The following is a 12,408-nucleotide window of genomic DNA, read 5'->3' as shown; positions in this document are numbered from 1 at the left end:
AAAAAGATAAAATACTAATAATATAATATTACAATTAAATGACATTAATATTGTTATATTAAATAGAGATTAATACAGTACTATTAGGAGAATACTAGAAAATAACCCGAGTTACAACTACTAATACAAGTAGTTCATAAATTAAATTACTCACGTGCTTTGGTGACATGTGGAGTATGCAAACAGGTTAGAAAACATGTCGTCTTTGAACTGGCGAAAACAAAGGTAAGAGTAAGCAGGCGAATAAATAAAGTTTGCCACATCCAGCTTCACCCAGTTGCTCCACGCCCGGTGGAGGTCTGGTCTTTTCTCAGCTCTTGGCCAAAAAAAAGGTGCTTCTCAGCTTGGCAGCTGCACAAACACTATGTGGCGCGTTAGACATTATGACGAATTGAAATAAACAAGTTGAATATGAGAAAGCGTGTTTGCTATTTGCGATAGATCAAACTTGAACTGAAACTAACATTATCTGGTCACGTGACTTACAATTCCCGCTATATGGCGCGAAAAATTTCTACAGCATTTTTCAACCATCATAGCGGACCAAAAGGCTCATCATTTTTATCAGAGGATGATATGCAATCGTTCAAACTAAGCTTAAAAAATTAAACATATTTTTATGCTATGTTTTGAGATATCAGTGCTCAAAGTTGCAGCATTACGATGCCGACAAAATAGACGCGTAAGAACAATAGACATGGTTTTTATCGCAAGCGTGAAGTATATTTGTGAAAATAGTTCGACGAATAAGGATGCATGAAAGTGTAAACATAAACTATCTCGCACACATTTTAGCCGTTTTAGCACACATACGTCACATTTTAGCCGTTTTGGAAAACGAATCCAAACTAGGGCGGTCTCGTGTGGCTGCGATTTTTTGTTCGTTTTTTAGCTTTTACGAGCTTTTAATCACATTCCCACATATTTGGCACCTACAACACAATAGAGTAAAACATGGCGAATCTTTTGATACCAAATAACTGTAATGTGAATTTTGTTGCAAGTCAACCTTTAAAGGTTGACTTGCAACAAGATTCACATTACAGTTATTTGATACGAAAAGATTCACCATGTCTTACTCTGCTGTGTTGTAGGTGCAAAATATGTGGAAATGTGATTACAAGCGCTTAAAAGCTAAAAAACGAACAGTTAATCGCAGCAACACGAGACCGCTCTAGCTTGGATTCTCTTTCCAAAACGGCTCAAATGTGACGTAGTCGTGGTAGATGGTTTCTGTTTACACTTTCATGCAACCTTATTCGTGGAAATATTTTCACAAATATACTTCACGCATTCAATAAAACCGTGTCTATTCTTCTTACGCGTCTGTTTTATCGTCATTGTAATGATGTCACTTTTAGCAGTGACATCTTATAACTTACCGTAAAAATTTGTTTAATTTTTTAGCCTTCGGTTGAAGAAGTACATATTGTCTGATCATCAAAAGCCTGTTGGTCACCTGTGATAATCGAAAAATGCTGCAGAAATTATTTGCGAAGTATTGGGTCACATGATCAGATTACGACTTGCTGATTAAACCAAGCCGAAAAAAACTGTAAAGTAGCGAGCATCTATATTTGATGCGGGGTCTTCGGTAAAACCCGAAATGTTTGTCATAAACTAGTGCTACGATAAGTTTTATATTGAGCTTTTTACTGGCCTTTCAATTCACATGAGAACATCACGTGACAAGACGATAACCAAATTTCATGACTACGTCAGAGAAATATAGAGATTCCAATCTACGGCCGCCTTTCGTTTTTGAGCTTTTAAGATCTTGTAATCACATTTCCACATATTTGGCACCTACAGCACAACATAGTAAGACATGGTGAATTTTTTGATACCAAATAACTGTAATGTGAGTTCTGTTGCAAGTCAACATTTAAGGTTAGTCATTCACATACCATCGCAAATGTAAATCGTTTTTCGCATACGTAAAGTATCAAAACCGTCTTAAACAAAAAACTATTATTAGCCTGTTAAGAGGTACAGTTACAAGTAACATACTTCAGTACAAACAGAAACAACGAAATAATTAATTGTTATTGATGTAATCGAGTCATTATTAGTACCAATTTTGTAGACGCTTTTCAACTGATCACTTGCTATTATGGGCTCGTAAAGATAAAAGAATCTCAAAGTAGTGGTTAAATGGAGGTGGTGTTCAATTAATGGATGGCACTCTATTTTTTAACCCTTCTCTTATGGTGGTGGTCAAATAGGGAGCATTCAAATAAAGGTGGCATTCAATTAGAGGTTTTCTGTTAATTTGCATGAGCAAATTGAGTGAAAAAAAATCAAATCTTTCGAAAAAATTCATAAACATAAAAATAATCTAATTTTTCTTTCATATTTCATGTTAGTTATAGACATAGTATTTGTAAATAACACCTATCCTCTCTATCTTTCCTTGATCAAGACTTTCCTTTCTTCAGATCATTTTCATTTTCTCCCTCTAACTACTAGACACCTTTGTAGATATTAGAGGATCAATGTAAAGAAGTTTGCTCGTGTTTTAACATGTAAATAAGAACTAAGTACACATGTATCGATGTACAAAACGGCAATATTTTGAGAAACTTGGGAAAGTATTTCAGGTGAAAGGTCAATTGTTCAAGTTTCACATGGTGTGTATTTTTTAAGGTGATCAATCTTAAGCAGAGGTTTCACTGTTAGTATTTGACAATCAAACCGTAAGGTGATCTTATATAAAGGCTTCCAAGAAGTATAGGTTAACCTGCTAGTCAACGTTGGACAGAGAAATAATCTCTATTTCTACATCAATAGAAACTCAGTCAGATTTTTGTTAAGAACGGAAGCATTTTGCTTAAACTTCCTTTGATCTCTCAAGTGTCATGACCAAAACAGTGTGAATGATAAGCAACTAGGAAATGAAGAGAGCAGTTTCAACACTACGCTGGTATCAGCGGACGCTCATTGACAAGTCAATTTTAATGTAATACAAAATAGAAAAGTAAAAACTCTCTAACGGTTAAATGATCAAAGGTTGGGATTGTATTACTGAGTAGTTTTTATGTAAGACTCAAAGGTTGTTCGTTGTTTACACAGAGCTAACTTTTGTATTCTTCAACATAAATCTATGTTTTGGTAGGAAAATAGTCATATTTAAATAGAATAATTTGAGAACTACATGTGGTTGTATTCAATACATTTTGAATTAACAAAATGAACTTAAATATTAAATTAACAAAATGAACTAATATATTAAATTAACAAAATGAACTAAAATATTAATTTAACAAAATGAACTAATATATTAAATTAACAAAATGAATTGAAATATTAAATTAACAAAATGAACTAATATATTAGATTAACAAGATGAACTGGAACATTAAATTAATAAAGAACTGAAATATTAAAGTATATTTATTGGAATCAATAAGGTTAGTGAACTGAAAATGTAGCACTGGTAATTGCTGCCACAGAGTATTATGCACTGGCAGCAGAAAACCAGAGTCAAACTTAAAGGTTGACTTGCAACAAAATTCACATTACAGTTATTTGGTATCAAAAGATTCACTATGTCTTACTTTGCTGTGTTGTAGGTACAAAATATGTGGAAATGTGATTACAAGCTTTTAAAAGCTAAAAAACGAACAGTTAATTGCAGCCACACGAGACCGCCGTAGTTTAGATTATCTTTCCAAAACGGTTCAAATGGGACGTAGTTGTACGAGATGGCTTCTGTTTACATTTTCAAGCAACCTCATTCGTCGAGATATTTTCACGAATATACTTCACGCATTCAATAAAACCATGTCTATTGTTCTTAGGCGTCTATCTTATCGTCACTGTAATGCTGTCACTTTCAGCACAGATATCCTACCGTAAAAATTCGTTTAATTTGTAACCTTAGCTTGAAGGAGCACATGTCATTGTCTGATAAACATGACGAGCCGGTTGGTCACCTGTGATATTCGAAAAATGCTGCAAAAATTAATCACGAATTAATCACGGGTCACATGATCAGATTACGACTAGACAATTAGACCAAGCCGAAACAAAGTTGTAAAGTAGCGAGCATCTATATTTGATACAGGATCTTCGGTAAAACCCGAAGTGTTTGCATAAACTAGTGATATGAGAAGTTTTACATTGAGCCTTTTATTGGCCTTGCAATTCACATGAGAACATCACATGACAAAACAATAACCAAATGTAATGACTATGTCAGAGAAATAAACTGATTCTAATCTACGGCGGCTTTTTGTTTTTTAGCTTTTAAGAGCTTGTAATAACATTTCCACATATTTTGCACCTACAACACAGCAAAGTAAGACATGGTGAAACTTTTGATGCCAAATAACTGTTATGTGAATTTTGCTGCAAGTCAACCTTAAACATATGAAATTCCCAAAGCTGCCAGATATTGTAAGTCATATTTCAAAATACATAGTTCACATCTACATGTACTTTGCTTTCTGAAATGCACTAATTATTTGTGGATTTATTGTAGAATATGCAGTCGAATACAGACATTCTGGCGAGAATGAGCCTAAACACTGGCCAGCATACTCAGATTTAAAAAACATGAGCGTTAAAGAGATTCTTGATGATATTAAACCCTATCACATAACTCACTTGCGCTGTAAAGGGGATATTCCACCATTCGGAATCATCTCTCCACATCTCAACACATTTGCTGTGGAATGCTTACATGATCCATCACATTGGAAAAGGTAAGAAGTTAGGTAGTTACTTCTATACAACAGAAGTTGTCATACCTTTTTCTACTTTCTACTCACTATCTCAAATTTTACTAATTTAGACAAACAGGGTGGTGGAACTGATACAATGAGCTCCTGCATAAATGAAGTACTTAGATATCAGGGTGGTAGTTTGTGAAAGTGTATCTACACAGTTTAAATTATATTCTATGGGATAACAGATCCTCACCCTCACCTGTTAAAGTTTGCCAAAGTGAATCAATTATATATAAACAAGTCTACCCAATGATATCATCAGAAACACTAAATAATGACAATATATTTTACTACTGCTAAGCTTATTGAACCACATCAATTGAACCACATAAGACTACTTGAGATTTGTCAATAACAAGTAGGTCACATTAACCTAATTAGGTAAGAGTGCATTACTTAGTATTTAATATAAAGAGTTCACTGACCATATGGTCCGTGTCAAGGAGGCAGTACTACTAGTGGGCAGCTCCAATTAAAAAAGTGGCGTCTGCTATATTTCCTTTTCAGTTCCTAAAACAGTCTTTTTCTCCCTACAACTTCTAGTTTGTAATCATATTTGCAAAACTGAATTTTCAGTAGCCTAATAAAATGTCAAAAAATGATACTGTATTATTCAGATAGAATTTTTGAGCGCTTATTGTTTTATATTTATTTTATGTTTTCTTTAAAAAAACAAAGATAAACAAGAAAGGTTTTTTCCATGATAATCAATCTATTGAAAATGTGGAGCGACTTTTTTGTGGCATTTGTATTTAACTACAGTTTAATAACAGAATTTTGGCTCAAAGAATACCTTTTTGTTTTGGAATAGTCTTATTGCTGAACTTTTACAGTCACATTTATTGATCGCTGGAAGTCATTTTGTTTTTTCTTTTCTGCAGATGTGTTTTTAGATTATGAGTTCCTTATTAGTGTCTAGGAATGATATTGCGAAAAGGCTATTCATTGTGAAATAGTTCTAATGCTTGATTTTAATTGGCTAAACCTACTCATACTTATTTGTTATTGTTGAATGATAATATGTTGAAGTCTGTGCTAAGGAAGAGCATGATAATAATAGTAACATATCTTATTGGTTGTTGTCTGCTCTTGTATTTTGCATGTTTTGTATTCAATTCTTTATGCAAAAAAGTTCTTGCTCATTTTATATACAGGTAAAATTTTTACACGGTTAATAATTCACCTATTATCAGTGACTGTACATTCTCACTGTACTTTGAGCTAACCCCGATATTGCTAGCAAACTTTTTAACCTCCCATAGTTTGGATTCATCTTTCTGTTGCTATAAGAAGAGCACAACTTTGCTCACTTTGTGTACTACTTATAAGCTACAGATACCTTCAATCAAACACTGTTTCATTTTTATCTTTCGAACACATGTGTTTGTTCACATTCCTTTCTCATGGCAACACTTTCAACTGACGCGCACGCACACACAGTAGGTAATTAGTCCAGCCACTTCAGAGTGAGTTACCGCTCAGATAACTCTTATTGTTAAGTCTTATGTCCATTTACGTTTTCAAATTTTTGATTTTAGCTTTGTGTTCTGAATGTAGTTGGGGAGGGTTACCCTAGGTCACACATGACACCAGGCGAAAGCTAGGTCGTCTGTGCAGTATTGATTAGATTTACCCACATCGGTACCATAGTTTAATACTGATTTAAAAAAAATTTGTGTACAAGACACACAGAATGTAAAAAATATGATGTATTAAAGGGTGCTGCATTATTCATGAAGTATATAAAATGTCGGGTTTCTTGAAAAAAAAACAGAAGTCGCAGCTTACAGTAGGCGCTCCTCCAACATAAATAATACGTTCCAGGAACATTTACATTTTGGTATGCGAACAGTGAAATACATGTAAATTGCCTAATCTGTTCAAAGAGCTTTTCAAACTCGCCTCTTTCTGGCCATACAAAAAAGAGAAACTAGTCCTAACGTTTTAATTTATTGGCTCTACATTAATTGAAATATTATTGGTTTGCATCGACAACTTTTTTCCTTATCACTTTTACTCATTTAATGGTTCATGACTGCTCCAATCTTACAATAAGTTAAGAAAATTTTCAACGTCTATTTACAATGATTTGATTACTTTTTCTATTTTGCTAGTTTACTATTGTGCTATAGAAAATTAATAACAAATATTTTATATGCTTGCAATAAAGTAAAATAAAAAATATTTTATTTATAATAAGCACGGTGTTTAATTATCCGTTGTCTATCTGTCCTTAGGGGTCAAGGTTAGAATAACAGATAAATTTCAACGATACTCCAACTCGTGACGCTTAGATTGGTAGACCGACGCCGTAACACCTGCACCAATCAATTGCTTTCAAGTATTTCTGAGCAATTGCAAAACTAATTATTGTCTCTGTCTTGTTAGCACATCTGACAGTTTATCTCTGCAAACTAGAAAGTCATGGATCTTGTTTACCAGTGCATATATAGTAGAGATTACGCTATACATGTATGTCGGTTGGTCTCACAAGTGTGGCAAGAAAAATAACTTTGAAGATTGACTCGCAACAAAATGTACATTACAGTTATTTGGTATTAGAAGATTCATCGTCTCTTGCTCTGCTGTGTTGTAGGTGCAAAATATGTGGAAATGTGATTACAAGCTCTTAAAAGCTCAAAAACGAACAGTTAATCGCAGCCATCACGAAAACGCTGTAGATTGGAATCCCTTTCCGAAACGGCTCAAATGGGACGTAATTGTAATTTGGACGTACGAAAACGCCTGCTGTATAAAAGATAAAGTGTCTGGCTTTAGCCGAGCTGAGCATAACCATGATTGCTGAGCCAACTTTGTCCTTAACAGCCGAGATGGTCTCAGCTGTTCCGACTCTCGTTCCGTTAGCCGAACTGGTTATAGCCGTGCCGATTGTACTCAGCCAGCCGACTGTCTAGTTTCCGGGTTCGAACACACTTGGAAGACTCAGTGATAGTGTTCCCGCTGGCCTCCACCACAAAATCACTAGTGTTATATGCTACAAAGTTTTGTATTTTTCAGCTTCGTAGCATGTAAACGGTTTAAAACATCGAATCTTTACTTCTTCGAAACGATTCAAACCTCCATTGCAAAGAGGGGTATTTTTGAAAACATCGCATCAACAACGAAGTACTTCGTATGTTGTGAAAATCACTATTCGTATTATTACACAAATCTTTGCGATCGGAGGTTGGATTTTCATCGTCTTCATTAGTGACCTTACAGCATTCCTACGCAGCTCTGTTTTTAATGCACATGTTTTAAAAATGTTATCTCCGAAATAAAAATTATAAATAAATAATAATAATAAATAAAATTATCCCGATATCAATTAGGTGTGTAGTCAGTTTCCTGTCTCGCCGAGCGACCGCCGGCGTTTGTAGTAATGATCGAAAACTTCAATTTACTAATTATACCGATTTCCAAAGCTAGCTGTCATGGATTACATAATTCAATATAATCAACTACCACATTCTAATAGATAAAATGTTGTTCAACACACTAACACGTTCAACACTGCATCTTTATGGCAAGTCTGATTCTACAAGTGAAGCCGATGCCAGATACAGGTTGTTCTCATCAAGGGCATCTTATGAAAAAAAACTTCCACCAAGAGGGTTCTCTCCGTCGGCACTTAATGAGGGTCAATTACTAAGCAGCAATACAGCAGTGGGAAATTCAACCATTAATGGTGCCCCCAGATCCCACAAACCATGTCTGGAGTAAAGACGATGATGAGATTTCTGGGCAATGCTTTCCTGATGAGCAAAGAGCTATTCCTAGGCAGCTTGTCCAATGGACCAGTTGCTCATGCAAAAAGAGTTTCCACAAGTCTATGCGGCTGTGTAGAGTGCACTAATGAAATGACTGACGAGATCGAGGATGGTAATCAATTAGACGGTGATGATGAGCTTTAAGATTATAATTATGTAATAGTTTTATTAAATACTTTGCAATATGCTTTCTAGAATCAATTAACAGTTTTTGTTGTATCATGATAAACAGACTATGTACTTTAGTAAACATGCTATATAATAATCATACAAAGTACTAAGATACCCATACAAAGACATGATATTAATTAATCATCCAGAAAGTTGGTTGTCATCGAACATACTGCACCATACGTTCCATCATACTGGTTACATTCAACATTTCAACCATACATGGTTTCAAAATACTGCATGGTTTTAACATGCTACTAGTACAATAAATCTAAAGCTAAGTCAGAAATTTCGCATATAAATGTCAGTTACATAAAAAAGAAATAACATGTACCAACGGAAAGTACTAAGATAGGCATAATAAATACTTTATGCTTGTCACGTGCTGCCCAGCAATATAATAATTTCATTTAAAAGATTAAGTTTACATTAGATTCGTTAGTTAGTCTGCTCACAACCAGCGTACCCAATGAGGTATACAGTATAGCCTGTCAATCAGTAGTTGTACAGGTATCAATGTTACGAGTATGAAGAGGGTTTCTGGCAGATCAGTGGCTAAAGTGATGGCCAGAAAAGTTTGTCATATCAAGCCCCTGGCGGCCAACTACAATGTAAAGAATCCATTACAGACAATGAGTTCAAAATACAAAATGATCATATAGACATATCAGTGCTGACATACATTTATGGTGCTATATTTATCGATCATAACCTATCCGAAAAACGATTTATCAAAGCATTTAGCAATAAATTCTAAACTTGAAAATAGGAAGAGCTACAAGACTGGTTTGAACGTGTACGTATAATACAATATAATACAATTGAGTAAAATACAACAAAATATGTATTAATATATATAATATCACACAACATAATGCAACATATCTATCCTATAACACAATTCAAATCAGTTCAATACAACGTGATACAGCTATAATTATAATACAATACACCCGAGTATAGTGTAATAACACAATAATACAGTACTGATAAGTTCTGCATGACACAATATAGTAACTTAAAACTAACCAAACCATCAGTTAAATAACAATCATACAGTTGCATGAAGGTACTACACTTTGTGTTGATATTGGTTTGACGTTTCGAAGAGCAATACAGTCTCCAATTTTGTAAATAGGCGAGCTAAGTCTTAATAAAAATCAGCAGAGGCATGCTATATTACAAATAGTCCAGTATTACTGGTTTATTAAAAAAATACCCAATCTAGGTATTCTATTTATGAAGCCCAATAATATAAGTAGCTTATAATGTTATGTCGTGCTACCGTCTTAGCCTAAAAATTAAACAAATTGAATTGAGCTATTGAGTGTATGAAACACTGAGTCTCTAAAAACACAGCAACAATACCTACGACAGAGAGTAGTTTATTGTATAGTTTGTAACCAATATGTAAAATCTGGACTGAGAAGTTTGACTTGAGAGTTTGATTCATTATAATCAACACCTATCACTCATTGATCCAATTGACTACAGTAAACAGTGAAGGAAACGCAAGATTTTCAATAAAGCAATGCATTTAATCTTTGATTAATTAATCATAAATATTAAGTAAATGAGTTTGCTATCATCTCACCTTATTTTTTTCAGGGGTTTGAGATTCTTTGCAACTTGAGAAGCTCTTAGTTAATTCGACTCACTAGCAATCTTCCTCAAGCATTCAGTGTGGCATTTACATACGACTAACACTGCGAGTTGCGATCTCACTGTTTGTAGATGGTGCTCTACATCTCTTAAAAACTTTGGATTATCGCTTTTTTTCGTTAGCAAAGCTTTTTTACTTCTTAGCATGTAAAACTTGATTATAATGAATTATGTAACCAACAATAGCTAGCTGTGGTAATCAATTTAAATATAAGATACTAAATTTGCGCTACTACTAACCAACGTAGACGGCCGTTTCTAACAGGGAACAGCGGAAACAGACTAAGGACACAAATGTTATCGGTGAAAGCAAACACGCCCCGTATTAAACAAATGCATAGATTTATGTTTACCTAGCTGATTGCGCATGGCGCGAAGGAAATCTCATTGATGTATTTCTACCCATCTTTTAATGGCAAATAATCACTGCTTGACAAGAATAATTCCGGTAGGTATAGTGAAAAAGTTATGAGATGCTTTATTCTATCCATTAAACCTAAGATTCGTTATACCCCATTGTAGTGCCACCTTGGCAAAAAAAATGACACAAAAAAGCCCTGTGGCCACCAGACTATATGCTTTAAGCTCTGCCCCTTTAAACCCAGCTGGTCGTGCGTGACGGCACGCATGACTCAGCTTCAGTAATACAGTAGACATTCCTATAACGTGTACCTCCTATAACGTACATTTCAGATAATCTAAAAAAATGACTTGAAGTTTTTGCTTCCTACTAAGTAAAAAATTCCATGTAACATGAAGTGCCAAGTCGGGCGAGCTTTCACATTTGATTTGAATGTTCGTTTAACTCGCCGTACTTGCGGGAGAAAACACATTGTGCGTATAGCGTTATATTTATTATATATTACTTTCCCGACATTCTACTTCACCATAATAAACCGTTAGAGGTGTCGACAAGAAGGAGAAAAAGATGGCCGCACAAATGTTCATAAATTAGATTTTTACAAAGGTGATCGATTGGAGCAGGTGTTACAGCGTCGGTCTACCAATCCGAATGTCACGAGTTGGAATATCGTCGAATGTTAGCTTTTATCCTAACTTTGACCCCTGGATAAAAATAGACAACAAACAGGTAGAACTGCTTTTTATAGTAAAATATTTTGTTATTTTGTCTTTTTGTAGGCATAGAAAATGTTTATTATTAGTTTTACAAAGCTTAATAGACTTTGATGAGATTGATCAGTGAAAAGAGAAAAGTTGTCGATGCAAACCAATAACACTGCAGGTACGGTAAAGGCCACAAATTGAAAGAGTTAAGTCAAGTTTTTCTCTTTTGGATGGCTGAAGGGGTGCGTTTGAAAAGATATTGGAACGTATTAGGCAACTTAGATGTATTTTACTGTTCTTAAAACATAAATTTCCTATAATGTAAACGCTCCTGGAACGGATTATTTACCTGGTAGGAGCGCCTGCTGTATAAAAGATAACGTGTCTGGCTTTAGTCGAGCCGAGTATAACCTTGATTGCCAAGCCAACTTTGTCCTTAACAGCCGAGATATTCTCAGCTGTCCCGACTCTCATTCTGTCAGCCGAACTGGTTATAGCCGTGCGGATTGTACTCAGCCGACTGTCTAGTTTCGGGTTTGAACACACTCAATAAACTCAGTGATAGCGGTTGGCCTTCACCACGAAGTCCCTAGTACATGCTACAAAGTTTTGTTGTATTTTTCACTCTCGTAGCATGTGAACGGTTTAAAACATCAAATCTTTGATTCGTCAAAATGATTCAAACCTCCATTTCAAGGCGGGGGGGGGGGGTATTTTTGAAAACATCATATCAACAACAAAGTATTTCGTACGTTGTAAACATCAATATTCGTATTATTACATAAATCTTTGCGATCGGATGTTGGATTTTTATCGTCTTCGTTAGTGACCTCCTTACAGCATCCCTACGCAGCTCTGTTTTTCATGCACGTGTTTTAAAAATATTATCCGAGAAAAAATATATTAACTCCTAGTTTGAAAGAAAAATTTTTCACACGCTTTGACATTGACATTTAACCTTACACGCAATTTGAAGTGTAAGCTGCAAGATAAATTATGCGTCCCGTTGT

At 34.8% G+C, this 12,408-nt stretch overlaps 2 protein-coding genes across 2 annotated transcripts in view; both read left to right on the top strand.

The window, feature by feature from the left end:
* LOC137394298 (uncharacterized) overlaps positions 1-12,408 on the top strand; it is a 290,856-nt gene that overhangs the window by 234,743 nt on the left and 43,705 nt on the right. The window lies entirely within an intron of this gene.
* LOC137392998 (malignant fibrous histiocytoma-amplified sequence 1 homolog) overlaps positions 8,441-12,408 on the top strand; it is a 37,303-nt gene continuing 33,335 nt past the window's right edge. Inside the window, exons 1-2 of the mRNA XM_068079379.1 lie at positions 8,441-8,612; positions 11,794-11,932. Coding sequence (XP_067935480.1) covers positions 8,441-8,612; positions 11,794-11,932 — 311 coding nt within the window. The remainder of the gene's footprint in view (positions 8,613-11,793; positions 11,933-12,408) is intronic.

The sequence above is a fragment of the Watersipora subatra genome, chromosome 4, assembly GCF_963576615.1.
Source record: "Watersipora subatra chromosome 4, tzWatSuba1.1, whole genome shotgun sequence".
NCBI lineage: Eukaryota > Metazoa > Bryozoa > Gymnolaemata > Cheilostomatida > Watersiporidae > Watersipora > Watersipora subatra.
The sequence above is the reverse complement of the archived record's forward strand: the minus strand, read 5'-3'. Positions and strand labels throughout refer to the sequence as shown.